Genomic DNA, 27,797 nt, shown 5'->3' with positions numbered 1-27,797 from the left:
AAACCTGATGTCAGAAATGGAAAATCAGACCTTGTCTTCACTAAACTTCTCTGAGATTGGAGATAGACCCCATGTGACTATCAGAGAGCCTGTCACAGAGATAATTACCCGCCTTAGTGATCTGTACATTACCCAAGAAGGGGCGGAGCTTTTTGGAGGCTTTGATGGTGAAGGTAACCTTACTGACAGTGAGGCAGTAGGGCAATTGACTGAGCACTGTTCCCATTTCGCCGAGCGGGTTGAGCAACTGGAAACAGAACTGTCTGAGTTCTAGGAGAGCAGCATTAACCGTGAACAAGTCCTGCGAGATTACATCGAAGGACGCTTTGCCGATATGGAGAGGCGAAGACAAGAGGCCATAGATGAAATTGATCTGGAAGTGGTGAAGTGTCTTAAACGCTGCGATGTGCTGTGGGAAGAAGAGCTGAAGAAACTCTTCAAGAAGACCAGCACCCCTCATCTGCCACTTGCTAAACCATACCTCTCCTCTGGAAGGCAGTCTGCCCTGCAACAATTCTCCTTTGAGGGTGGGTTGACTGATTACCGTGACTCCAGAAATGAAGGAAGTCTTCACCAAGCAAAGCTACCAATTAAGATCAACTTCCCGGAGTTTGGCGGAAAGGCCAGCTGCAATGTCCTTGACTTCCTGGACAAATGCGATGAATTCCTTGCGCTACGGCCCATGACACCAAATGAGATCATGGCAACCATGTCCAGTGTGCTGAAAGGCTCAGCAAAGAGCTGATGGGTAGCAGAACGCAAGGCAATCCAGTCCTAGGAACACTTCAAGACCGTCTTCTGTCAAGCCTTTCTGCCGTCCGACTTCCAGACCGAAGTGGAAGACCGACTCCGCTCCAGAGTCCAGCTGCCTGACGAGCAAATCCTTGACTTCGCCTATGACTATCGTGCCCTATGTCTGCACTGGAAGCCAGACTTGGAGGAGGCTGAAGTGGTTTGATGGATTCTCAACAGCTGTAATCCCAAACTGGCAAGCTGTCTGAGGGGAATGGTGAAGACCGTGAAAGAACTGGTGCGCATCGGGACAAAGGTGGAGAGAGACATCGCTGCCCAGCGGGAGTACTGGGTCAAGGCAAACATAAACAAAGCTGTCCAGAATAAGAAATGCAATGAAGGAGCTACCAAGAAGCTGGCCGAGGTCAGCATGGTGAGAAGCCAGGAGAAGAAGCATATAGCTCCTGCTGCAAGCCTGACTCTGCTGATCGTGGAGGTAGGCATTCGAGAGCTCCAAGGACCTGCAGTCCTGGACACTGGGAGCACTTTCACTCTGAGAGTCTCTGAAGGAAGATAGCTCAGCCAGGGGAAGAGCTGGAGTATGCATAGGACCAGGCCAAAGGTCAAGTTCGTCTCACTTACCTTCTACAAGGAGAGGTATGGTTTATAGGCACCTATGTCTTGGAGGATCGTCATCTAACATTCCCTCTTTTTCTAGGCCTGGATTGCCTGGGGAAAACTCATACCCAGATTGACATTGTCAATAGGCAGTATGGTGTCAAACACCAGAAGGATTTCTCCTACCATCCTTTTTTGCCACAGTACGAGTGGGAATCTTCGTGGCACAGATCTTCACCGAGGGTCTGTCTCTACTTCCATACGGCTGGCCAGCCACCTACCACCTCTCGTCCTAAGCCAACCCAACCGCCGAAGGTGACCATGACCATCACTTCATCTGAACCATCTCTTGTCGAGCTACAACTCCAGAAGCTCCAGAAGAAGTGCTCATTGGTCTGCAGTGATCATCTAGGAATGACCACAGTCACCCGTTATTCCATCCCCACGGAGGACGAAGTCCCTGTCCGAGGTCGACCATATCGAGTGTCGCCACTGAAAAAGGCTTTGATCAAGGAACATGTCCAAGACATGCTTCTGGACAGAGTTATCGAACCATCTACCTCCCCATGGTCCTCTCTGGTGGTGCTTACATAGAAGAAAGACGGAGGATACAGGTTCTGTGTGGACTACAGGAAACTGAATGCCAAGACCATCTTTGACGCATACCCCATGCCCCTCATTCATGACATCCTGGAGTCCCTGAGTGGTGCCACAGTATTAAGCTCCCTTGATCTATGATCAGGTTACTGGCAGGTGGCGACGGACCAAGGAAGAAGAGCGAAGACAACATTTACCACACCCTTTGGTTTCTATCAGTCTAAAGTAATACCATTTGGGTTAAAAAATGCAGCAGCCACTTTTCAATGGCTGATGGAGAGGGTGTTAGGAGACCTTCGAGGGAAGATCTGTTTTGTCTACATCGATGACGTAATTGTCTATTTGTCAGTCCTAGCACAGCACCTTCAAGACCTTGAAACTGTCTTCCACAAACTTCATCTTGCCCATCTGACTCTCAGTCTCAAAAAATGCCACTTCTTCAAACACACAGTTAATTTCCTCGGTCATGTGGTTTCAGGTAAGGGTGTAGCTGCTGATCCCCACAAGCTCCAAGCCATCCAGGAATACCCCATACCTACTAACTTGAAAGAGGTTCAACGGTTCCTAGGTTTGGTGGGTGGAACCACAAGTACATCCCCAGGTTTGCGGATATGACTGCACCCCTAAACAACTTGAAAAAGAAGGATGTCCCCTGGAAATGGACAGGAGAGTGCCAGAAAAGTTCCAAACTCCTACAAAAAGCTTTGATCAGTCCTCCAGTCCTTGCTCACCCAGACATCAACAAGATGTTCCGAGACTTCACTAATGCCAGCGATATAGGACTAGGAGCAGTTCTGACCCAGCTAGAAGGAGAGGATGAGAAAGTAATAATTCATCTAGGCAATGTGGGGGAAGCTATAAAAAAGGCTAACAAGATGCTCGGATACATTGTGAAAAGTGTTGAATTTAAATCAAGGGAAGTAATGTTAAAACTGTACAATGCACTTGTAAGACCTCATCTTGAATATTGTGTGCAGTTCTGGTCACCTCGCTATAAAAAAGATATTGCTGCTCTAGAAAGAGTGCAAAGAAGAGCGACCAGAATTATTCCGGGCTTAAAAGGCATGTCATATGCAGACAGGCTAAAAGAATTGAATCTGTTCAGTCTTGAACAAAGAAGACTACGTGGCGACCTAATTCAAGCATTCAAAATTCTAAAAGGTATTGACAGTGTCGACCCAAGGGACTTTTTCAGCCTGAAAAAAGAAACAAGGACCAGGGGTCACAAATGGAGTTTAGAAAAAGGGGCATTCAGAACAGAAAATAGGAGACACTTTTTTACACAGAGAATTGTGAGGGTCTGGAATCAACTCCCCAGTAATGTTGTTGAAGCTGACACCCTGGGATCCTTCAAGAAGCTGCTTGATGAGATTTTGGGATCAATAAGCTATTAACAACCAAACGAGCAAGATGGGCCGAATGGCCTCCTCTCGTTTGTAAACTTTCTTATGTTCTTATGTTCTTATGTAATAGCCTATGCCTCAAAATTACTGAATTCTGCCAAAAAGAACTATTCCACTTCTGAAAAGGAGTGTCTCGCTGTTGTGAGGGCAGTAGAGAAATGGTGGCATTATCTGGAGGGGGTGGAGTTTGAGGTAGTCACAGACCACGCTGCACTCTCCTGGGCATTCAATAACCCAAAAACCTTTTCCAGACTGACCCGCTTGTCTCTTCGCCTACAACAATTCACTTTTACCGTTATTTACAGGAAAGGTAGTCTTAACCTGGTACCTGATGCACTCTCCCGAGCTCCTCTTGTACCTCCTTCAACTCCCTCTGCAGCAGTGTGTGCCAGCAATGCCTCTGCGAGTAACATGGATCTTCCTACCACCATGGACTAGATTGCAGCCGCTCAGTCCAAACACCGAACTATCTCTGATATCATCCGTAACATTGGTTCAAAGACCGACAGTAATAATCGCATCAACTTCATCCAACAGCGAGGACTGGTGTATTGCTGGGTGCCCATCCCTAAACAAGGATTCCGATACCAGCTGGTTATTCCGGAACAGCTGATGGATTCCTTCCTCCTACATTACCATGACAACCCTTTGTGAGGTCACCTGGGCAGGATGAAGACCTTGTTGCGCATATTGGAGGTTGCATGTTGGCTGTCCATTCATAAAGATACGTGGCGCCACATAAAGGTGTGTCAAACCTGCCAGAGGTACAAACCTTCCAACACCAAACCCGCAGGTCAACTCCAGTCCACTACTGTGAAGGAGCCCGGAGAGATGTTGGGTCTGGACCTAATGGCACCTTTGCTGAGAAGTAAAAAAGGTAACACTTACATCTTGGTAATTGTCGATTATTTCAAAGTGGGTTGAGCTGTTTCCATTGCCGGACAGTAAGACCACCAAGATTGTGAACATTTTGACGCAGGAAATCTTCACCCTATAACGTCCGGAGCCCGGAGCACACTGTCAGTATGAAGAAAGTGAGTTAGTCTGGATAATATCTCACCCCTCATCTGATGCCTCTGGAAAGTTTTCTGCTAAACTTGCCCCTAAATGGTTTGGGCCACCTCTTGTAACCAAGAGACTTGGACCCAACAACTACAAAGTCAAGTGGGGGAGCCTGATTCTATTAAAGTCAATATTGTTAATCTAAAACGCTATTATGGCGTTCGTCCCTTGCACCTCCAGTGTGTGTGTGTGTGTGGGGGGGGGGGTGATATGTAACAATTCACTTGCTCCATAAAGTGGGTGTAAGTTTCTGTAACCCACCTGTCCCTTTTATTAGGGTCAGTAGCCTGGCCAGGTTAAAACTCAAATTCCCATAGTTCCTTGCTATCACCCTCTGTTCATCCTCTCCCCCCATTGGCTCATTCAGATATCCACTCCTCCAATCTCAGAGCTCCTTGGAAGCCAAAATCGGTATTAAAACTGGCTGGCTAGTTTTTCCCTTGAGGAATCCATTTTACAAACAGCATATTACTTAATTAGAGTGTAACCATTGTCATCCATTGCCATCAAGACTGCCTTTGTAATTGGTTTCCCATATAATTATTCATTCACCTTTGTCTTTTTTGCCTGTCGTTGTGTTGGTTTTGTGTTGGTGTGGTGTTTGTGTGTGTGGGGGTTTATTGGAGGCCAATCGGACAACACATTCATTTCGCTTTAGTGTTAGTTTGTTTGGATGTTTGTTTAGTTCACTTTACTTTCATACTCAGCTGTACCTTCCACCTAACTAAATGTTCTCTGCCATAAGTTGTTGCCCTTATATTTCATTTATTACATTATAGTTCACAACAATAAACCGTTTGTTCGTGAAATTGACACCTCTGACATCCCTGCTTTTGCTGTCTGTCACTCTTGCTGACTTAGTTAGTTATAGATATTGGGCCAGTAGTATCTCCTTAGGGAGGACAGTACAACTGCTTTTCAGTTGTGCAGAGTGATCGTTACAAGGTTCCTTAAACCCATTCATAAGTTATTACAAAAATATATTGTATTATTAATATCAAAAAGTAGTCTAAACATTAAACTTCCAGGACTATGAACTTTATGGCACCAAATCATAACTAGAATTACAATTTTTTTAGATTTATTTAATTTATACTTCCCCCTCCTATAGTTGGATGCACCCAAGGGTACTGCTGTTTGCAACAATATGGTAAGTATTCACTCAGTCCTCGCATTGCCTCATTTCGGGGTAACCCGAAGTTATATTAGTCTCCGCCCACAAAATGGCACTGTTGATATCCAACACTAGGTCAAATGGTAAGTACTGTACTCTTTTCCTTATTCTATTTTTACTAACAAAACATTTAATGTAATTTTTATGATATGCAAGAATCTCTAATGCAACTAAAGGCAGAATAGTCTGTGCAGTATACATTTATTTAAATCTTTGGTGCGCTAATGTCGATCACATAACAAACAGAAAAATGTGCACCTCATAGCTTGCTAGAAAATTAAATCACATTAGCCCACATTTAAGATTAAACAAACTTTTTTTTTTTTTTTTTAAAACAACACCACACAGTGCAGCATTGCAGAGTGAGATAACGCAGTCCATGCTTCAACAATGGTATTCATTTATTTTTTTGACGTTGTGTTTGTTTTTTTTTTCGTTTATGTCCGTTTAGGCTGAGATATTTATTTCCGAGTCCCGGTATTATTTAACACCGTTCTCATGGGACGGATGCAGCCCCGTCACATATCCACCCCCTGTAAGCTTTCTCAGGTTTCTCTGGAAAGAGAAAGGATATCAGCAGGGACACTCTGTTTTCAAGCTTTGTAAATCACATCAGACGAGAATGTGATTCGGGCATTTGAGTCCGTCCAAGCCACTGTAATGCATGATGATCAATCTCTGTTTGAGAATGGCGTCCCAACAAATAGTACCTCAGCGAATCTAAGGCCCACTTAATTCCCAAACACTCCTTTTCTACAGTGGGGTAGTTAATTTCCCTGGGAAACAGCTTGCTACTAATATATAGAACATGCTTTCATGTTTCCCCCTCACCCTGTAAAAGAACTGTCCCCAGGCCCAACCCAGATGTATCCATTTGGACAAGAAATGGCTCTTTAAAATCTGGGCTCTGCAGCACAGGATCTTTGCACAAAGCTTCTTTTTGGTGCCGGAAAGCCTCTTCACAGTCTTTGGTCCACTTTACTTTATTTGGACTGGTTTTCTTAATCAGCTCAGTTAAAGCTGCAGCTTTCGATGAAAAGTTAGGAATAAACCGTCGATACCATCCGATGAAACCCAAGAAAGAGCGCACTTGCCTCTTGGTTTTGGGTGGAGAACACTGTAGAATGGACTCTACCTTCTGCACCTGTGGTCGAATCTTGCTATTTCCTAGATAGTAATCCAGGTACTTGGTGGTCTGCCTGGCAAAACTCACTTTTGAGGGTTGGCGGTCAGTCCCACTTGATAGAGTTTTTATATCACAATGGTGAGGTGTTGTAGATGTTCTTCCTATGACTGGCTGTAGATAATGATATCCAGATAAGCCGTGGCAAAACTGTCATCTCCCTTTAGTACCAAATTCATAAGCCGCTGTATTGTGGCGGGAGCACCCTATAAACCAAATGGCATCACTTTTCGAAAAGCAGTAATCTTTTGATTCTGATGCCATGGGAACCTGCCAATAGCCTTTACAGAGATCTAGTGTGCTGGTGTATGTTGCCTTACCAGTCTTCTCCACCATTTCATCTATCCTTGGCATGGGATAAGGATCAAATTTGGTACTGGCATTGATCTTTCTGAAATCAATACATACTGCCATCCTTTTTTGGAACCAAGACAATGGTGCTGCTCCACTCACTAGATGATTCCTCAATGACTCCCAAGGACAACATGATCTTTATTTCACTTTTCAGTACTGACAGAAACTTCTCTGGTACTCGACAGTGCCACTGCCGAGTTGGCTCCACCTCCTTCAGTTGGATCTGATGTTGCACCAGCGATGTCCGGTTTCATTCGGAAAACCTCTGAGGTTAGACAAGACTGGATCTCTTCTTGCTGCTTTGGGGTCAAATGATTCAAATCCCAACTCGTGTTCAGCTTGCCTGTGGGGAAAATACATCTCTTCCTCCTCTACCTCATCCTCCACCACTCTAATGAAAAGGTTCAAACCCCCTTCATTCCTGGGAAACCACTCTTTTAACAAGTTTAGATGGAACACTTGTTTCTTCTTCCGACGATCTGGTAAGTTCTTTAGATAGTTGACTGGGCCCTCTTCTCCAGCATTGTAAATGGTCCCTGCCATTGAGCTAGCAGTTTGCTCTCCTTTGTTGGCAACAAAAGCAAAACCTGTTGTCCAGGAACAAAAGATCTTAATGGGGAATTTTAACATACTAGGTCTTTTATCTTCTCTGTGCCTCCTTTTAAATTTTCTGCAGCCAGGGCGGACATCTTTTCCAGACAATCCCTCATCTTCAGAACATAAGAGGCAATATTCAGACAGTTGTCTTGGGGAGACTTCCATTCCTCTCTCAAGACGTCCAGAGGACCCCTCACCTGCCTGCCAAACAGCAACTCAAAAAGTGAGAAACTCGTAGATGCCTGTGGGACTTCACTATAAGCAAATACTGAGTATGGTAACCATTGATCCCAATTGGACTCAGTATCTTTCACAAATTTTCTCAACATGCTCTTTAGGGTTCGATTTAACCACTCCACCAGGCCATCGGTCTGGGGGTTGTAAGGGTTGGTCTTAATTGCCTTGATTCCCAGCAACTGGTAAACTTGTTTTAGTAAATTAGATCTAGAAATTTGTGCCCTGATCCATAAATATTTCTTGTGGTATGCCCACCCTGGAAAACAGCTGTAACAATACAGATGCAACCTGTCTTGCCTTCACATTCCTTAAAGGGAAAGCCTCTGGGTAACGTGTCAGATAATCACATATCACAATAATGACCCTGTTACCAGATCGACTCCTTTCTAAAGGCCCGACAACATCCATAGCCACCCTTTTGAATGGAACCTCAATTACCGGTAGGGATATCAGTGGCGCTTTACTTGTTTTTGCCCCTCTGCAAGCTACCTGACATTCTGGTCATGAGTGTATGTACTCTCCCACATCAATGTAAAAGCCTGGCCAAAAGAATCTACGTGCAATTCAAGCTAATGTTTTTGTGTACTCAAATGGCCTGCCCATGGAATGGTATGTCCCATTCCCCCGCCAAATACCTTTCCTGTTGCCCACTGCTCTCCACTCTATCAAAGAGATGCTGTAATGTACTATCTGCTCTCTGCTACTCTCCCACATTAGTTGGTACTTCAAAATTATCCACGGCCTAAAACTCATTAGGCAACTCAGACTGCCTGTTCAGGGTATATTTTAATTTTTCAGTTTGACGCTGTGTCTGCTCTTATGTAGCCTAGTACTGCCCTCCCCCAACTCTTCATTATTTTCGCTCCCTCTTTCCTAGGTTTGGGCACATAACTAACATTTGAAGTCTTTTTCTTTGATTAACGGACAACTCAGCTTAATATGTCCTTCTTTTCCACAACTATAACATATTACTTTCTTTTCAACTTTACCAGATTGCATGGGATATGTGTTATTTTTATGAAATAGACCAACACCAGTTTCCAGCCCCTCAGACTTACCCAGTCCTACAGAGCTCGACCCTTGGGTGTAGCAGTAGATCTTATATCCCCTCCAAACAGATACAAACACCTCTGCTAACCGTGCTGCCTCCAGAGCTGTTGCCGGATCACATTCTTTGATCCAAATTCTCACTTCTGTATTGATCATTTGTAAAAACTGCCCCAAGTTTATGGGCTCTCCTATTTCTTCCTTGGTGTGTTTCTCCGGCTGTGTCCACTTTTTATACTGCTCTTCCAATCGCACATAAAGCTCCTTTGGTGTTTCTCCTTTCAATACTTCAGTGGATCGGAACCGCTGTCGGTAAGTGTCAGAGTTAATCTCATATTTTTTTAAGATTGCCTCTTTCACTTTATCATAGTCAGTGATGTCTTCAGAATGCATGACTACAAAAGTACTATGAGCCTTTCCTGTTAGCAGGGCAACTAAACGTATAGCCCAGTGTCCTCTATCCCACGAACAAGCTGTAGCTACTCTTTAAAAAGTGGTCAGAAACTGCTCAAGGTCATCTTTATCTTCCAATTTCTGTAATTTTGGTTCTCTCCAGCCATGCTTTGGACCTCCACATGACTCTGCTCTCTGCTCAGAATCTCTTGAAGTACTGGCTCTGCTTCCTGTTTCATCATACTCCCTTTGCAGGCCTCTTGTCACCTCCTCTTGCAGCTGCCCAAACTAATGCTGCATGGTCTTCTATCTTTGTTTTTGTCTTGCTCCTTTTTCGAGTCATTCCTCTCTTGAGCCTGAAGGTATGATTTAAACATTCCAGCAAGCTCTGCCATCCCTGGCTGTCTACTAGTAGAGCAAGCTATCATTGGGTCTTCGGACTCTGTGCTCAGCTTGGCTGTCATTGGGCTGTCAGCCATTTCTGCCCCTTCACACTCCTTTGCTGTCTCTTCTAGTTGGCACCGTTTCGCTGGCATTCTGTTGACTCTGTCGCTCTCCAACTTCAGCTTGCCTTCTGTCTTTTTAATGCTGTAAGCTTCCTGCTGCTAATCACTGGAATATCCCACTTTGCCACCATTTGAAGGGTACCGAGTGATCTTTGTGGTGTAGTGCAGTAGGCAGATAGGCAGACAGACACTGAGCTGGATTTTAATTTTCTTTTTTTTTTTTTTTCAAGAATTTATTTTGGGCAGCAGTCCAGTGCAGCACAGACAAAATCAGCCAACCAACAAAAATAAATCTTCCCAAAGGAAAAATATACAACTTAGTTTTCTTTAAACAAAGAAAGTTTAAACAAAGAAAATAAACATTAAAAAATCATTTGATCAGGTTGAAACCGCCATTGTTACCTCCAGCATGATAAGCTGTAACTACTACCACCTCTCCTCCTATTCTCAGACTCACTCTTTTTATAGAGCCACCCATGAATAACTCCTCCCCTGGGACTCAACCCAGGTGACTTAAACCTATTCATAAGTTATTACAAAAATATATTGTATTATCAATATCAAAAAGTAGTCTAAACATTAAACTTCCAGGACTATGAACATTATGGCACCAAATCATAACTAGAATTACAATTTGTTTAGAGTATTTAATTTATAATTCCCCTCCTATAGTTGGATGCACCCACGGCTCCTGCTATTTGCAACAATATGGTAAGTATTCACTGCATGCTCTCATGACCTCATTTTGGGGGTGATACGAGGTTATATTAGTCTCCGCCCACAAAATGGCGCTGTTGATATCCAACATTAGGCCGAGTGGTAAGTACTTTACTCTTTTCCTTATTTTGTTTTTACTAACAAAACATTTAATGTAATTTTTATATCATGCAATAATCTCTAATGCAACTAAAGGCAGAATAGTCTGTGCAAGTACACATTTATTTAAATCTTTGGTGTGCTAATGTCGATCACATAACAAACAGAAAAATGTGCACCTGTCAGTTTGCTAGAAAATTAAATCGCATTAGCCCACATTTAAGATTAAACAAACAGTTAAAAAATATAATAAAATAAAATAACGTACACTGCAGCATTGCAGAGTGAGATAATGCAGTCCATGCTTCAACAATGGTATTCATTTTTTCTTATAGACGTTGGGTTTGTTTTTTGTTTTTTCACAGTCCATGTCCATTTAGGCTGAGATTTATTTCCCGAGTTATTTAACACACCGTTCTCATGGGATGGATGCAACACCTTCACGCATGGTTTAACATATTTGCTATGTGTTTCTACCAGCAATAATTAATTAAGGCCTGTACAAGAAATGCAACCTGTGCCTAGTCTCTTTAAAGCTAGTGGTGGAGCCCAAAGCTATGTATGCCTGTAACAAATAGCTGTTTACTCACCAAACACTGATGAGAAGTATTACCATTTTGCATTACTATGCATAGACCATGCATTTTAAACGTAATCTTGTTAGGGTTTCAACTAAAAGCAAAGCAGCAATGTTTGTTAATACTTTGAAAACCTAAACTAAGTATAACTTAGGCATGTAAACCTCTGAAAGTCCAACTGTAAAATACTAGTAAATGTTTTTTGCACCAGTAGTGCTCTTTGGTGTCAATTGTATGTTGTATTACTGTATGCAGGGCCAGCGCAAGGATTTTTAACACCCTAGGCAAACAAAATTTTGACACACTCCCTTTTCACTCATTTTTATATAAACAAGACTAAAGGAGACCAGATGGGATTCCATACTTGCTGCTTTTAATTACTGCACTAAATAAAATAAAATAACATGGAATCCCTATTTGGGCCAGGGTTCACACCAAATCCATAAATAAAAATAACTCTGAGCATTTAGCTCTATTCCTCACAGCCTCACTCCAGTCGAGTCTACATGTGTCATTCCACTCGCAGCTTGGCCCCCACCCCCCTGCCCCCTACTTATAGCCTCGGAGGAGGGAGGGTCCGCCCACCACATGCTCCATACGCATGTGCGCACACACACACACACACACACACACTAATGCCATGCCCTGTACCCTTACAATACACAGAACACTAAACGAGACACAACAAACAAGACACACAAGACAATTACAATGGCCCAAGACGATGCCATCGCCAGCGTCATTAATATATTTATGGCATTTATATATTTGTGGCACACTCTACAACCCGGTTTCTCAGAGACGTCGGGTTCAGTGGCCAAGAGTTGCGTCACACAGTGAAGAACTTATCTGAAGCGGCAGAAATGAGCAGCAACTGGCTGTGGTTGAGACGGAAAGATTCAGGATGGGGATCTCAAGCACAATAGAAAGCAACGCGGATGTACAGGTAAGTAAGCTGGGCTGAGCTGAGTGGGGGATGGAGGGAGGTGATGCTGGGATGCCAGAATCACTGTCAAGCCCTCTTGAGGTGTCGTGGGCTAGTCAACGAAACACAGAGGATGGAAGGTGCCCACTTGAAGACCCCAGAGATGTTCCCTACTTAGCTCAATCGAGACGGTTGTCATGCTGGTGCGCTGGGGAGACCGTACTGGGTTGATCCCCGGATCCAGCTTTGCAGCCGTTGTGTGTGCTGATGCACTGGGGAGGCAAAATGAGCTGATTCCTGGAGCCAGCATTAGACTTCAGCAATCAACACCAGACAGAAGGATATCTACATCATCAGATGGAAAACAACGCAAATGGATGGAGATGGATCACATTAGTTTACTGCAAAGCTACGTCTTAGTTGGTGCTTATCTTGGCGAGTGCGGAGTTCAAATCAGCATGAAGTTCAACATCTACTCTCATATAATGGAAATCAAACAATAATCATTATATCAACATATAAACAAATTATTGTTCATCACATTTTGTTTTCTTTTTTTTTTTTTTACCTCGTCACAAAACTATATACAACTATATACAATCATCACTCTGCTTACAAGCGGAAGTGACATACACTGTCAGTTTTATAATGAAAATATTTATGATCAATGGATTCTACCACCATGCATGTAACTTAGAGTTATAAATAACAATTGATACAGGATACACAGGTTACTTCAAACACACTGTATTTTCATTGTACCTTATTTGTACAGTACAGTATTGCGTTCCTTAACTACTATAAAACTGGTATCTAACGTGTAGGTTAGTGATCATATAATCGTGCTTAGCAAATCCTCCGGTACTTTTTTCTATAGGCAGCTCCTTGACTTAAGAATTAACTTTAAAGAATTAAAGAATCTTTACCAAGGTGTTATGAACATGCTTAAATGGCAACAACCGCTCTAATTTCAGTGCCTGGGCACCGGTGAACCGGTTTTCCTTGTTGTGTCAAGGCAATAATCTGTAGTAAGCTGTGGGTAAATCAATTTTTTTTTTCCTGTGGCTTCAAACAGTGTGGCCAATTAACTAATTTCTCGCCAAATCTAGTGACTTTAAGGGCTTTGTTGTCAAAAGCAAATAGCTACAAATCTACAAAGCATTTCGATTATCCTGCATTAGCAACATCCTTTTATAAGAACAATTGTTGGAGTAATAAAATTAAATCCAATAATGCCCCGCCCCATTTGAATACTCAAGGAACTTTAATGCGTGCTTTGCTTAGCAACTGGCTCAGCAGCCACAAGCCTGTTCCCAGGGGAGACCAGATTTCGCACCGGCGTGTTCACCCCGCCCCCCCAGCGTTTCCGTACTTCCATTTTTAGGACTACACCACTGCTCATGATATGGTTCTGTAACATCAGCAATACGTTTTGCAGAACAAAAAACTGTGATCTAAGATATTGAACATTTTACAATTAAAGAAATGTGAAGTATAAAATGTAATTATGTACCGTTTTTGCGGCCCCTTCAATTTGCCGCCCTAGGCGGCCGCCCGTTCTGCCTATATGCTTACGCCGGCCCTGACTGTATGTACAGTGTAATCTCTTTTACACATGTGTAATGAGAGCAGACTAGAACAATTCTCCATTCCTCCAAATCTCTATCATCTCTGATCAAGTCTGCTAAGTCTTTACAGTTTGGTTTTCAGATTTTAGATTTGGATATGAACAGATTGAACGACTCATATCATTCTACTGAGAATGAAGTTACAGACAAACTAAAATGTTTACAGAAATAATTCCCTCTTTCTTTACTTAATAGGAAAACCTGCTATTGCACACAGAGACTTAAAGTCGAAAAATATCTTGGTGAAAAAGAATGGAACTTGTGCTATTGCTGATTTAGGCCTTGCTGTGAAACATGACTCAGTTACAAACATGATTGATAGACCTTCAAATCACAGAGTAGGAACAAAGAGGTGAGTGTAATCAATACATTCTGAAACAGTATGTTCCTTAAAGCATAATAGTTGTTTATGTGTCTTACCTATGTTCATGTTTGTATTAAGGAGTGGGTTTATCTTCATAGCCTGTGCAACAGAAGAATACCATTTTATGATATTGTTTCTCCTTTAGACAAAAGTCTACTTTACTCAATAGTATACCACGTGATTTACAAATTTATTCCTATGAACCATATCAACCCACAAATCCAGCAGACTTTAACATGCATTATATTCTCTCGACTTTATGAAGCAAAAATTGTTGGATTTATAGGGTGATGCAAAACTGTTGGCCATAGCAGTAATTAGCATGTCATATACTGTAAATTATCTTTTGGAGTCAATGTTGACATTCCTTCAACTTTCTCAAGTGATAAGAACTGAGAATTGGATAAGAGCAGATCCAGTAGATATTCACACTCAGCACTTTAAAAATATAAATATAGAAAAGAGCAAAGGAATGTTGGCAGTAATAAAGCTAAACCTTTGTATTCAAGTTTTACATTTTATTTAGTTTCTGAACTTTGGATTGCAAAATGATATATGCTTTAAGTGCTTGAGTGCAGAAGGCTTTCCAAAAGGATGTGTCATTGTTTACCATCTTGCCAAGTGTACTGATTGTATTGAATAATGAGTTTATTTATTTAGGTATATGGCTCCAGAAATACTTGATGATAAAATTAATATGAACAACTTTGAATCATTTAAACGTGCCGACATCTACTCCCTGGGGCTTGTGTTCTGGGAATTGGTGCGACGATGCTCCATCAGAGGTAATTCAGAAAGACATCATCAAATGAACTCAATACGATAAGCAATAGCCTCTGCAGGCTGGTTAAATGAGATTTGATTCTTTAGTTATTCCCATGAGGGGAGTTTTAGTTTTAGCCTCCAACAGATTTTAGCGTTAAATCTTTGTAAATAATGAGACTGTGTTGCAGAAAGTATAACACATTTCTATAACATTAACATTTGCAGATTAGTGATGCTTTAAGTAACTGCAGAATATCTTTAATATATGATCCAAAGTGTCGCAGCCCATCTTCACTGAAACAGAGGTCAAGAGGTCAGATATCGGAGATATCCATTTGTATTTTGAATGACAAGCAGAATATATAATGTATTATTACTTCAGACTGATTTATAAACATTGGACGAAAGCATTTTTGAAGTTGAATGTGATGCAGTTATCTTGCATAACTCACATAATGATCATATGTGTTTTTTCAAGGAATCCATGATGATTATCAGTTGCCTTACTATGATATGGTGCCTTCTGACCCTTCTATAGAAGACATGAGAAAGGTTGTCTGTGACCAGAAACTGAGACCCAACATTCCCAACCAGTGGCAAAGCTGTGAAGTAATTCAATCATTTTATTTAGAAATAACTATAAAAACCCAAGGTTCCTGGCTGTATAATATTAGTCAGGGAGAACTGAAATAATATGTCCATTTTTAAAAAAAATTTTTTTTACATAATACCGTATCTTAAATATGATTGAATTGATCAATTCTGTCTCACAAAGTCTTGATAGTGTGATACTAGCATGAAAAACTTCAAACGTAAGCAATATCGTAAACCTTATCGATGATGGTAAAAGTGTTTCACCATCACCTCTAATAAAGTATGCTAACCAGGATTGCTTTTCTCAGGAAAACTGAGGCATGCCCCTGGCAATCTAATTAGCTAATTTTAGTCTGTAAGAAGTTTAATCATTATTGCCTAACCAGTGCCTCATAGTCGATGCATATCACATTATAGGGTGCAGGAAATCACACTTTGACAAATGATAAGTAGGGTTTAATAGGCCTGTTATTGTAAAGTTGTTTGTTTACTGCCTGTTCTGTTTGTAATGTGATTTCTTATAAATGTCTGTCTGTTCACTTGTGCTTGCAATGTATGCTTTTTTCATCCGTAATCTTTTTTTTGTTTTTTGCTTGATAGGCACTCCGTGTGATGGGTAAAATAATGCGTGAGTGTTGGTATGCCAATGGAGCCGCTCGCCTGACAGCGCTGCGCATCAAGAAAACCCTCTCTCAGCTTACTGTAACTAGGGATTTCAAAGTGTAGACATGCGTCTGACTGTGTAGTCAACATTTGTGCTACCTCAAGTATATTTAAGTGCCCAAAGCTGAACACTTTTAAAAACTGCCTTTGCTTCAATACTTGGCAACGTGGCAGTTCGATTGCAATGTTACTAAGTAACTCACTGGCAAGCCTGATGGCGTGATTAGGTTGTTCACAAAGATCGAAACAGTGTCTAATGGAGGAATTAAAAATCGCCATTTATACTGATTAAACATCTTTTTGTAAGGATGTGTAGAAACTTGTTATCGTGGCAATTTAGAATTTTATCATTAGTTGTTTGGAAGAACTGCACTCCTTTAAGCATCTCCTTTAAACAAAAAAAGGAAATAAATCAAATTCCGGTAGAATGAGGCCTCAAGGACCAATATCAGACTGGTTTAAAACACCTTGCCATCATACTAAATAGTTTTAAAATTGACAAGTAGTACGGTTTATTTACCCTTGTTAAACATAGTTGGATATATTTTTTGATGTAAAAATGTACAGGTCTACAGGGATTTAAAAAAGAGTCATTTGCACACTCCCGGCACTCACACAGCATGATAAATCAAGAACTCAGAACAGTTTTGCATTGTAATTAAGGACAACAAATTGCTGGCCAAGCCATTTCCACCATGTTGACCTAAATCAAACAGTTTGCCTCCTAACTCACTAAAGTGTACCTCGTCCAGCAATAGTTTTTACCCAATTAATCTCACCTTTACAAAACACTAGCCATAATAATAAACACAGAGCTTTCAGTGAATCTCATTTACATAGTCAAAGACAAGACCAGGAATCAAACCCAACACTTGAGTTTTAACATTAATGGTTTTGCTCCTTGTTCTGTGTTACACAGATCAAAACACTTCAACTGCACAATTTAATGAAATGAAAATGATAAGGCACAACACGTTCACAACTCTCAGTAATTTAGTTTAGTGTGTTTGACTTGTTAATGTTGAAATTGATTATAGTTGGGGACAATAGAAAGGTGTGTTTATTTAACCCCCCAAATTAGCATCCTATGTCAAACAATCATTGCAGTATGATTACAAACATGTTTATTGTAATATACTGTACACCCATTTATTTGTGCTGCATTCATTTTAGCTAATTTTAGAATGTCCATTTAATAGTTTAATAGCTATTAATGCAGCTAATAGCTGTGTGATAAATGTCTGGTAATTATGCAAGGCACTGTATTCAATGCAGCAGTTTTATGTTTGTCCATCTACATTTGTATAAAAAAATAAGCTGGGGATATAAAAGAGTTTACAGTACGCTATGTTGAAGTGACATTTTTACTTAGAAGAATATACAGTATATCTATATATATACATATATATATAATAATATATATATATATAGATTATATATATATATATATATATTTATATAGAACCCTATGTTACGCAAATGACACAGATTGTTGGAGAAATTTAATAGTCTGATATTCATTGAGAACATCTAAGATGATTGTATTTTTATGTATAATAAGTTAAGGCTTTCTAACCTTGATTGACACATCCTAAGTTAAAATGATCACTAGTTCACAGATTTTTTTAAAATATTATTGTTATTGTTTAACTGCCATTGCAATGTGCAAAAGTGTAAATGATCTTCAATGTAAATACATCATGTAAGAAAATAAGATTTATTCTGGTGTTTTTAACTGGATCCATCACATTAACTATTCTTGTGACTGGAAATATGATGATAAAACTAGGCCTTTGCTTTGCTAAGCATTCATCCTTCCTAGACTTTAGGATAAGAGCAGTGCTTGCCGCTTGACCGTGTTTCTGTTGTTTGAAACTGTAATTGATATTTCATTCCAAAGGCTTTTGCACTATTTAAGATAGTATGAAGAATGAAAATGATGTGACTAAATGATTGTAATCCAACTACCTATGGCTTGAGATTGTCCAAGCAGTATTTACTGATTTAGAAAGTTCTATGTCATGTTCAGTTCCTTGTCATGTTGTTTTTACCTGTCAGTACTTTATTGTATAATATGTCTGTAATGTGCAGTTGTAATGAAATATTGTTCATCTGTGTCGTCCCCAGTGTGAACAGAAAAGCTCAAAAAGTCATGTCGGTTATGGAATTGGATAATGGCATCACATCAGTGACCTTCAGATGTATTTGATTAGCTTCAGTTTTCTGTAAAGTTTACCCCATTGTGCAAGAAAATGTACACCCTCCTGTATTTAACCCTTGCATTCCAGTTTGAATTGCCCCTTAAAGAGAATTTTTTTATAAAAAAAAAAAAAAATTAAAGACATAGTATCACTTCTAAAATAAATGTTAATGTTATATACCGAGCATCAAAAGAAACTTATCACTATTATAACTGAATCATTTTTTGGTTTCTTTTTTTTAAAATTCAGTCATTGCCAATTATTTTTTGTTATTTTTCTCCCAATTTGAAATGCCCAGTTATTATTTAGGCTCAGCTCACCACTACCACCCCTGCACTGACTCGGGAGCGGCGAAGATGAACACACGCTGTCCTCCGAAGCGTGTGCCGTCAGCCGCCCGCTTCTTTACACTCCATTCACCATGCAGCCACCCGGCAGTGACTATGACTCAAGCACGTGCACTTAATCACCTAATTAGTGAGACAGTTGATTGGACACTGGATATGGAGTATTTCAGCTGTTGAATTGCAAGCTTGAATAAAAGCAATAAAGAAAACCACAGGAAAAAAAACATAACAATATGCCATGTCTGTCAAGAGAGCAATGCCTTCATGCAATCGGCATGTTGGAGGCTGGACTAGAGCAGTGTACTGTGGCTCACCGTCTTGGGTGCTCACTGCCCGCAATCTCAAACCTGACTAGATGGTATAACCAGGCACACTCTTTCAATGACAGGCACTAACTGGGAGACCAAAAGTCACAACAACAGCCCAAGATCGACAAATCATTTTGCAGCATCTTCGTGATGTCAATTGTTAATCAGCACAATAAAAAGTCACTGCATCTGCTCAGAGTTTTTTTCGATCACATCTAGTGAATTTTATCCAAATATAAATAAGTGTCTTTTGATGCTCAAATATAAGTGATACGTTTCTTTCGATGCTCAGATATAAGTGATACGTTTCTTTTTATGCTCAGTATATATAGATCAGACCTTGACAGGGTTAGGGTTAGGGTTAGGGTTAGCAAAGAGAAGATGAACAAGTACCAAATTAATTATTATATATTATATATAAGAAGGTTGCCATGTTTTATTTGCATTGACTTTCACCATTGCTAATTTCTGTTTAACACAGGTATATGATGATACAACAAAAAATGACAAACTTGTCAAAAGTGTTTTAATGAAGTAAAGAAATTGTATTGCTGTATATTCTTTCATTTTACTTTTGAAATGGGGGAAGTGTTACAATAGATATAAAAATGGGATATTAAGCACAGGTTCTGTCTAGTGTGGACCTGAAATACTGCAGTTAATAAATATATTTGATAGAAAAGGGTTATACCATGTAATATGTATTGTTTAAATTATCTGATATATATAAAAGTATATATTTTTTATTATATTAAAGGGTGGAATCTGTATTTGCTGCTAAACAAAGTGCTTCAGTTTTATAGCTTATTTCATGTTTGTGTCAACAGTGTGTTATTATACTATGAAATCTATCACTAAAAGAAAAAAGATATTACAATATATTTTGCTATGTTACATATCATTCTTTTGATTTTTCTTGTAATGTTTATTGTATGAGATGTTTGTGCGCATTGTATTTTAAATAAAGTATTTTTGAAGTATTTATTTGTTTCGATTTTTGTTGCACCTTTTCAGTCCAGTATATTTGACATTTATATTTTTTATGGTCACCTAAATGTTAACAGGAAACTGTCAGGATTATTAAGATATATTCCAAATTCATCTTTGAAGATTAAAGCTGTGGGAAGATGTGTTCTAGCAAAACAAATAAACAAATGCAGAGCAAAACAGAAAACCTGTGCAAGTCTGGATTGTTAGTGTATAGCATTATTCACATCACATAGTTTTTTTCTAATAGTGTGTGTACCAAATACAATATGAGCAGAGGACATTATAGTTCTGAATCAGATGTCCAAGTAATTTATATATAAAAAGACATTTATATAGTTTCCCTCTCTGACTACTGCTACTACAGTCATGATATGGGTAGATGTTAAATGACCTTGCCAGCAAAGCTGTGCTGAGCCTCATACAAGATTACCATTGTTATACTCTACTCATCTGTTTTATCATGTCTTCCTGTGCTTTGTGTGTTCACCGTGCTTTTATTATGTTTTACTGCACTCCTATGCTTTTACTGTGTGACATTCAGATACAATTTTTAAAGGAAATGCACGTGATAGGGTACCCATCAAAAAATACTGACGCATTATATACCAAAAACACAGTTTATAATAGTTCATAATCGAGCTCTTTCAACACTGCAGATCGGTAAATGGGTATTTTGTGACTTTTTCTGTGTAAGATATTATTTCATGAAATTATTTAAAAAATGACCTAATTTAAATCTACTTTGTGTTCTGCTTTCTGACAGACCATAAAGCAAAGTCTGTACAAAGAGAATGTCTCATCTAAAAAAAAAAAGAAACATACGCAGATTCCTTTTCCTTGACAAATCAGACGAAAACCTTAACTAAAAGTTTAAACCCTACTGATCTGCACAGCGCAGTAACAGTGAAACCCACAAAAATCACATGGCTTGGATTTCCGTATTGACACATTTTGTCTGCATGCAAAGCAAGGTATGGTTTTACAAGTCTATAACGCTCACCAGTGATGCTGATTAGGTATCCACTACTTCCCCAAAAATGAGTTTCAGAAGGCTAATTAAACAAAACAGCAACGACAATTATATTTTGGAAGACAGGCGTAAAAGTAGTCGGTATCCGGCATTATCAGTCAATAGCGAAACGGACAATAAACAACCTCAGACGCTTGTAACAACACTTGGGACGTTGCCAAGGGGGCTCAAACAGGTAAGAGTTTTACTCCTCCAAAAAAGTGAACTAGCGTAATTACTAATCTACAGCGCTATAATAATAATAATAATAATAATAATAATAATAATAATAATAATAATAATAAAGAAAAACCCAGAAAATATCCAATTATAGGATATAAGATTAGCTTTTTAAATTGTACACATGTTGTATAACATTTTTAAAAACAAAAATTAAACAGAATGTAGAACTATTGGGATTTTTTTTACCCATCTTTGATAGTAGCAAGTTCACCTAATTTGTTAGAGGTTTAAATTATGATGTGATTGTTTATATTTGTTTTGAATACATTGTTTTTTCAAACATGCACACGCTTACATTATACAGCTGCCAGTTAACTAGTGCTTCGTGAACATGTAGTAGGTTATAGTGAAGAAGTAGGGATAACTGCATAAATATTCAAGTATCTTCTTGTTACATTGTAAAATCAAATGTTTTATTCTACAGATTATACTCTAGTTTTTTTTTTTTTTTACTGATTGTTTGATAATATACGTTTAATTTTGATATACTAAAATAAACTTTACACCTTAAAATATTTATTATTAAGCTGTTTTTAAAATCTGCTGTGCAAGAGTTATGTTTAAGTTCTATTAATTTAATTTTCTTATTTTTCATGAAAAATTTATAAAAACGCTTCAGCTTGTTAAAAGCGTGCATTAGAAATATATTGATTTAATTTGTTTTGCTCTCTTATAATTTCTGTAATGTTTCCAAAGTATAAATAAAACATGTGGACATTTAATGTGTATCTTGTTACTGCTAACAGTAGCACATTAACAGGCAGGCCCTGTGTTAACCTGCACCACTCCAGTTAAACTGAGCACCTAATTAAACTGGTTTCCTTTCAGCTGACTCGATGTCAATCAAACTCACTGGTGGATTACACTGACTCTCCAAGGTAAATAAAAACTATTCCTTTCTATGGATGCAGTAATCAGTTTATGACATGTATTGAACTAATGTTAACTCTGAAAACAAGTGGGATAAGAGGAGTTGGGGAGCATTTCTTTCACCTATAGCTCATTTGTGTTTCTTTTTGTTTCACAGGACAACCATTGTTTTAGAAAAACAAGACAATGAAACGTTTGGATTTGAAATTCAGGTAAGGACATTTCCTAACAAACTGATAAATAATATTGATTTTTTCTTATTGTAGGCCTGCTTCTGACAGTACAATAGTCTATATTTTGTTTTATTATTATTATTATTATTATTAGTCTAGTAGTAGTAGTCATAGTCGTAATAGTACCTGTTAATAATAATTTCACAGAATTGAGATTCTGTTACTAATGTCATATGTTTCTTTCTGCAGACGTATGGTTTACAGCATCAGAACAGCAATTCTCTGGAAATGTGTACCTTCATTTGTAAAGTACAGGAAGACAGCCCAGCTGAGGCTGCAGGGCTGATAACTGGTAACTAACCCATTTATACTTCCTCTTTCACCTTGGCCTTGTGTTGCTTTTCTCATGCACTCTGTTGCCCACACAAGCTGTTTCAGAAAGCAGCCTCTGTAGCCACAGCTCACTCTCCCCCACTCTGTTCGGTAGGTGACATTATAGTAAGCATCAACGGCATCAGATCGGAAGGGTTCTCTCACCAGCACACTGTGGACCTGATAAAAGCCTCTAGTAACTGTTTAAGGTATGTATCCCTTAAAAAAAAACATCTCAGTGGGTAAAACAATGAAATATGAAACATTCGCTCCATCCATACAGAATGGCCTGCTTTCTAAATTGTATAAAAATCTCCATATTCTAATTTTTAAAAAAGAAAAAAACAAGGCAGCAAACAAAAGTATCTTCAACACACTTACTGTATGCTAATAACAGGTAAGGGATATATATTTTAAAGCATTGGTTATCCCTCTTTCAAAGGATAACCAATGCAATGTTTATTTTCTCATATTTCTCAGCTGCTTTAAGAAAGAGCCCCTTGAGACCACATGTATGTGATGTGGGTTCCTGCTGAGGAACTGGGTCACATACTCACTGTATGCACAGGGTGCATATGTTGGAAACATTGTAAAAGATCTATAGGTACAGAAATGACCACCATTTATGATTAGACGCATATGAACATGCAAATTAGAAGATAACACTGTGCACTATGATAATTACCAATGCATGTCTCCTCATCTGTGGTTCCCTATTACAGTCAGCATGCTTGTGTGCCGTTTTCAGGTTGGAGACCATTAATGGAACAACTTTCAAAAGGACTGCACTTGAAGCCAAGCTGCAGTTCTTACAGGTATCTGCCTTTTATTTAACTTGATTTTAACATTTGATTTTGTTAAATCTTGAAATGACCCCTCAAGAAAGAAAATGGAGACAGATTATGCTATACATTTTATTTAGTGATACAGTATGGTTTATTCATGTTGTAACAATAAACTTTAGTTGAAAAAAGAAGCTTATTCAGAGTTGTGTATTTTGTTTATATTTACCTGTATAACTTTGTCTCATCATCTGCCTTTATCTGGTTTTGAGGTTGTCTGGGAAACCCTTTGTGCCTTGACTGATCACTTCTCCTCATTTCATTAAAATCATGTGACAGTATGAACTTTCAACTCTGCCAGCCCAAACTATGTACTTTACTTAGATTTAGACAGAACATAGGTGAGGCTTACTCTTTAATAAACTAAAGCTTTTGATTCATTAAAGAAATGCACAAGAAAAGAAAAGTTTATCATGAGGCCAGTACATTGACAAAATGATTAACTCAGCTAACCTTTTGCACATAGCAAACCTTACGAGAGAAATGGATGGAGTTCCGAAAATTGCTGTTACAAGAACAACGCCTTGTTCAGGGTAAGGTGTATTTCTTCTGTGAACCCACAGAACACATCCTGACTCGTCAGTATGACTTGTATCTGATAAAAGAAGTAAAAGTGCTAATGCATGTATATAAGTAATGCAAAGAAAATAGGTAACGTATTCTGAGAAGGACAGAACTCCATGAGTTTTGCTAACTGGAAGCTCCTCTCACTCTGAACTTGGCACTATTAACCAAACCCGTTTTGCAGCTCCCCTCGCTTCTGTTTACTATTATAAGAGTAACCTCAAATATTATTCAATTACACAATCAGAAATTATTTTTAGGTCTGCCTAAAATAAAATAAAAAGCGCCTTACTTGACTGTTTATTAAGTGTGTATTAATTACAGTAGAGTCTTCAGAGATACTGTAGTGTGGCTTAAATGAGCAGGCCTTCCGTACTGCAGCTTTCTTATTCTTATTCCAGTGCAAATTAGTGGTCCAAAATGTAACTGATGACTAATGAATATGAATATTTAGAAGAAACCATTTTAAACGATTGAAAGTTAAATGACCTGAAAAGATTTGGGTAAAAACTGATATAAGGAATCCCACACTTTATATCTGGGTCTTAGGTGACGTGGTGAACTTCAGACAAGAATTCAACTGAATAAGACATGTTAACATCCAGAATGGACTAAGTTAGATTTTGATGTTTATGAGAAAAAGTAGGAAAAACATTTTTGCTCTCTAGTTTTACACAAAGTTTAACAAAAATTTTTGGTCTTGAACAACTTAGGAATGTATTAATTAGCAAAAGCAAGTGTGACACGCTAAAGTTCTTGGGCCAGAAAGAACTTATTGCTGCCTTAGGATGCCAGCTGGTTAATCCTTGTGGTTTTGTTTGGACATTGAATTTTAACAGTTAAACATCAACCCACGTTGCTTGTTTTTACATCCAAAGAAAGACTCTAACTAATTTTCTTTATCGACTTTGTAGGAAACCTAAATGAATGCAATCCCCAAGATGCACTGGATTCCCTTTCATCTCCCACACCGAGCATTGGTGCTGGCAGTGGTACATTCTCCCCGGCTCTGCGATTCAAGCACAGGTTTTCAAGTGACAGCAGCTGTAAGAGCCAGCTGAGTGTCATGACAGATGACAGTGATGACCAGCAACATGTGTTTGAGGACTTGGCAGCAAGCCCCTGTAGGCGTGCAAGCTTGGATGATGAATGCTTCTTTCCCAGGGACAGTAATGCAATGGGGGTGAAGGCTTCAGTGGCCAGAACCAGGAGTGTTAGCCTGGCAAGTAGTAACAACGGGTCTGGGTCTCCTTCATTGGACATGCCGGGTAATGTAGGTTTGTTTGGGACTCTTCCAAGGAAAACGAAACGAGGAAGTGTCAGGAAACATCTTTTGAAGTTCATCCCAGGTTTGAACCACTCAGTGGAGGAGGAAGAAACCCATTAATGTTACAGTAAGTTTTTTTTAGTGCAACAGTAGAAGCACATGAAGCATTAGGGACAAGAGCATTAAAAGGAAACGTTTGTTTAATATGTATATGTCCTATTATATTACAATGCAGTACCGTGAAAAAGTATTTGCCCCTTGTCTGATTTTTTGCATTTTTCACAGTGAATTTGGTCAGATCTTTTTGTGGGTTGTAGTAGTATATAGAGGGAGTATGAGAGAAAAAATGACGCCAAAGTTTGGTGCTTCTTTCATTTGTTTGGTGTGCAAGGCAATCAAACATGCAATCTTCAGGTGTGAAAAAGTTATTGCCCCCCCCAGTTAACTCAACCCAGTTAAAGGGATGATTAGGGTCAGCTGTCTGAATACTTTGGATAACAATCAGGCCTGATTTGGGCCAGCCCTGCCCAATATAAATCTGACTAACTTTGGCCCTTACCATCAGAGTGAAGTTGTCAGCACACAAGTTCTAGAGGCACATCATGCCACAATCAAAAGAAATTCCTGAAGACTTCCGGAAAAAAAGTTGTTGATGCCTATCACTCTGGAAAGGGTTACAAAACCATTTCTAAGGCTCTGCGGCTCCACCAAACCACAGTCAGAGCCATATTGTCCAAATGGAGAAAGTTTGGTACAATAGTGAATGCCAAAATCTCTCCAAGAGCAAGGCGTAAAATCATCCAGGAAGTCACAAAGAACCCTAGAACAAAATCTAGGGATCTGCAGACCTCTCTCGCCACGGCTAAGGTCAGTGTTCATGACTCCACCATCAGAAAGACACTGGGCAAAAATGAGATTCATGGCAGAGTAGCAAGGCGGAAACCACTGCTCACTAAGAAGAACATGAATGCTCGTCTCAAGTTTGCCAAAAAGCACCTGGATGATCCTCAAGAGCTCTGGAACAATGTTCTATGGACAGATGAGTCAAAAGTGGAACTTTTTGGCCAACATAGGCCCCGTTATGTCTGGCGAAAACCAAATACTGGATTCCACAGTAAGAACCTCATACCAACGGTCAAGCATGGTGGTGGTAGTGTCATGATTTGTGGATGCTTTGCTGCATCAGGAGCTGGATGATTTGCCATCATTGAGATGTTGTGGCAGGATCTGAAACGAGCAGTTCATGCTCAAAACCCCACAAATGTCACTTAGTTGAAGCAGTTCTGCATGAAGGAGTGGGCCAAAATTCTTCCACGGCTCTGTGAGAGACTGATCAATAACTACAGGAAGCGTTTGGTTACAGTTATTGCTGCTAAAGGTGGCGTAACCAGTTAGTCTAAGGGGGTGATTACTTTTTCACACAGGGGCATTGGGTATTGCATAACTTTCTTTAATAAATAAATGATAAGTATCACAATGTTGTGTTATTTGTTCACTCAGGGTCACTTTTATCTAATATTAGAGTTTGGTTGAAGATCTGATAACATTCAGTGTCAAAAATATGCAAAGCATGTGATTTAAATACTTTGGAATGAAAAGGAAAGCAAATATTTCTGCTTTGAAGGCTTGGCTTGCAAAAACAAAATAAATGTCTTCAATTAACCAATGTTGCAGTTATAGAGCCTGATAGGGTGTCCCTCACTGTGCATTTAACCTGAGTAAAAGAGTCAGGAAATTACTTTTTAATGCATTAAATTCTGTTTCTACTTATTACTTCAACTTTTGGAGCATTTTGAATGAAAGTTATAGTAATTCCTAACATGACATTTGAGTCATGACACATTGATCATTTGTCTTCTGATATATGGGGTTTAAAGACTGAAGATTGTCATTGTCTGGGAGCTTGCAATACAAATTATAGGTAGTTTAATCTGACAGGTGAAAGAGATTATCAAGATTATGTAAAAAGATTCCAATGTTGTGGTGTCTGGGACAATACAAGTTGAATGGAAGGGCACACGCTTGGAGAATAATGTAGTCAGATGTCAGCCAGTGTGATCAGATAATATAATTCACACAGGAAGGGAAATGTAGCATATCTCCATTAATAGACTAGCATTGTAGCACATCAGCAACAGCATATTTTTAAGCAAAGCATGCTTTTATTTCCACAAGGATTTCGTTTAGTTTAAAATGTGTGCTATTGATGTTTGTATTCTGTACTGTATGCTGTTTTCTTGTGCTGTTAAACATTGCAGACAATTACATTACTACACCTAGAATGTTCTCTGGAAAAAAAAAAAAAAAAAGCCAGAAAAATGTATTTCTTACTGCTTTTCCAACAGCTGCTAATTAAAAAAAAAAAAAACAGAAGC

At 39.1% G+C, this 27,797-nt stretch overlaps 2 protein-coding genes across 3 annotated transcripts in view; both read left to right on the top strand.

Moving 5' to 3' along the window:
- Positions 1–17,044, top strand: part of LOC121323389 (activin receptor type-1C-like) — a 38,100-nt gene extending 21,056 nt beyond the window's left edge. The window contains exons 6-10 of one of the 2 annotated variants that reach the window (XM_041264425.1): positions 5,524–5,562; positions 14,046–14,202; positions 14,875–14,999; positions 15,458–15,588; positions 16,174–17,044. In XM_041264425.1, the coding sequence (XP_041120359.1) occupies positions 5,524–5,562; positions 14,046–14,202; positions 14,875–14,999; positions 15,458–15,588; positions 16,174–16,299 (578 nt within the window). In that variant the 3' untranslated portion in view covers positions 16,300–17,044. The remainder of the gene's footprint in view (positions 1–5,523; positions 5,563–14,045; positions 14,203–14,874; positions 15,000–15,457; positions 15,589–16,173) is intronic. The other variant, XM_041264426.1, reaches the window with a different exon arrangement.
- A 3,977-nt stretch (positions 17,045–21,021) lies between these two features.
- Positions 21,022–25,729, top strand: LOC121323573 (cytohesin-interacting protein-like). The gene is made up of 8 exons (XM_041264708.1): positions 21,022–21,287; positions 22,163–22,212; positions 22,362–22,416; positions 22,627–22,729; positions 22,865–22,958; positions 23,498–23,564; positions 24,058–24,124; positions 25,070–25,729. The coding sequence occupies exons 1-8, from the start codon at positions 21,120–21,122 to the stop codon at positions 25,540–25,542; spliced, it is 1,077 nt and encodes a 358-aa protein (XP_041120642.1). The 5' UTR covers positions 21,022–21,119; the 3' UTR covers positions 25,543–25,729.
- The last annotated feature ends 2,068 nt before the right edge of the window (positions 25,730–27,797 follow it).

This window comes from Polyodon spathula, chromosome 11 (genome assembly GCF_017654505.1).
Source record: "Polyodon spathula isolate WHYD16114869_AA chromosome 11, ASM1765450v1, whole genome shotgun sequence".
NCBI lineage: Eukaryota > Metazoa > Chordata > Actinopteri > Acipenseriformes > Polyodontidae > Polyodon > Polyodon spathula.
Note: the sequence above shows the minus strand (reverse complement) of the source record. Positions and strands in the feature narration are given on the sequence as shown.

Coding starts and splice junctions, on each gene's coding strand:
- LOC121323573 (XM_041264708.1), top strand. CDS start 21,120: ATGAGTTTCAGAAGGCTAATTAAACAAAACAGCAACGACAATTATATT. Junction 21,288..22,162: donor TGCCAAGGGGGCTCAAACAG/GTAAGAGTTTTA, acceptor GTTTCCTTTCAG/CTGACTCGATGTCAATCAAA. Junction 22,213..22,361: donor GATTACACTGACTCTCCAAG/GTAAATAAAAAC, acceptor TTTGTTTCACAG/GACAACCATTGTTTTAGAAA.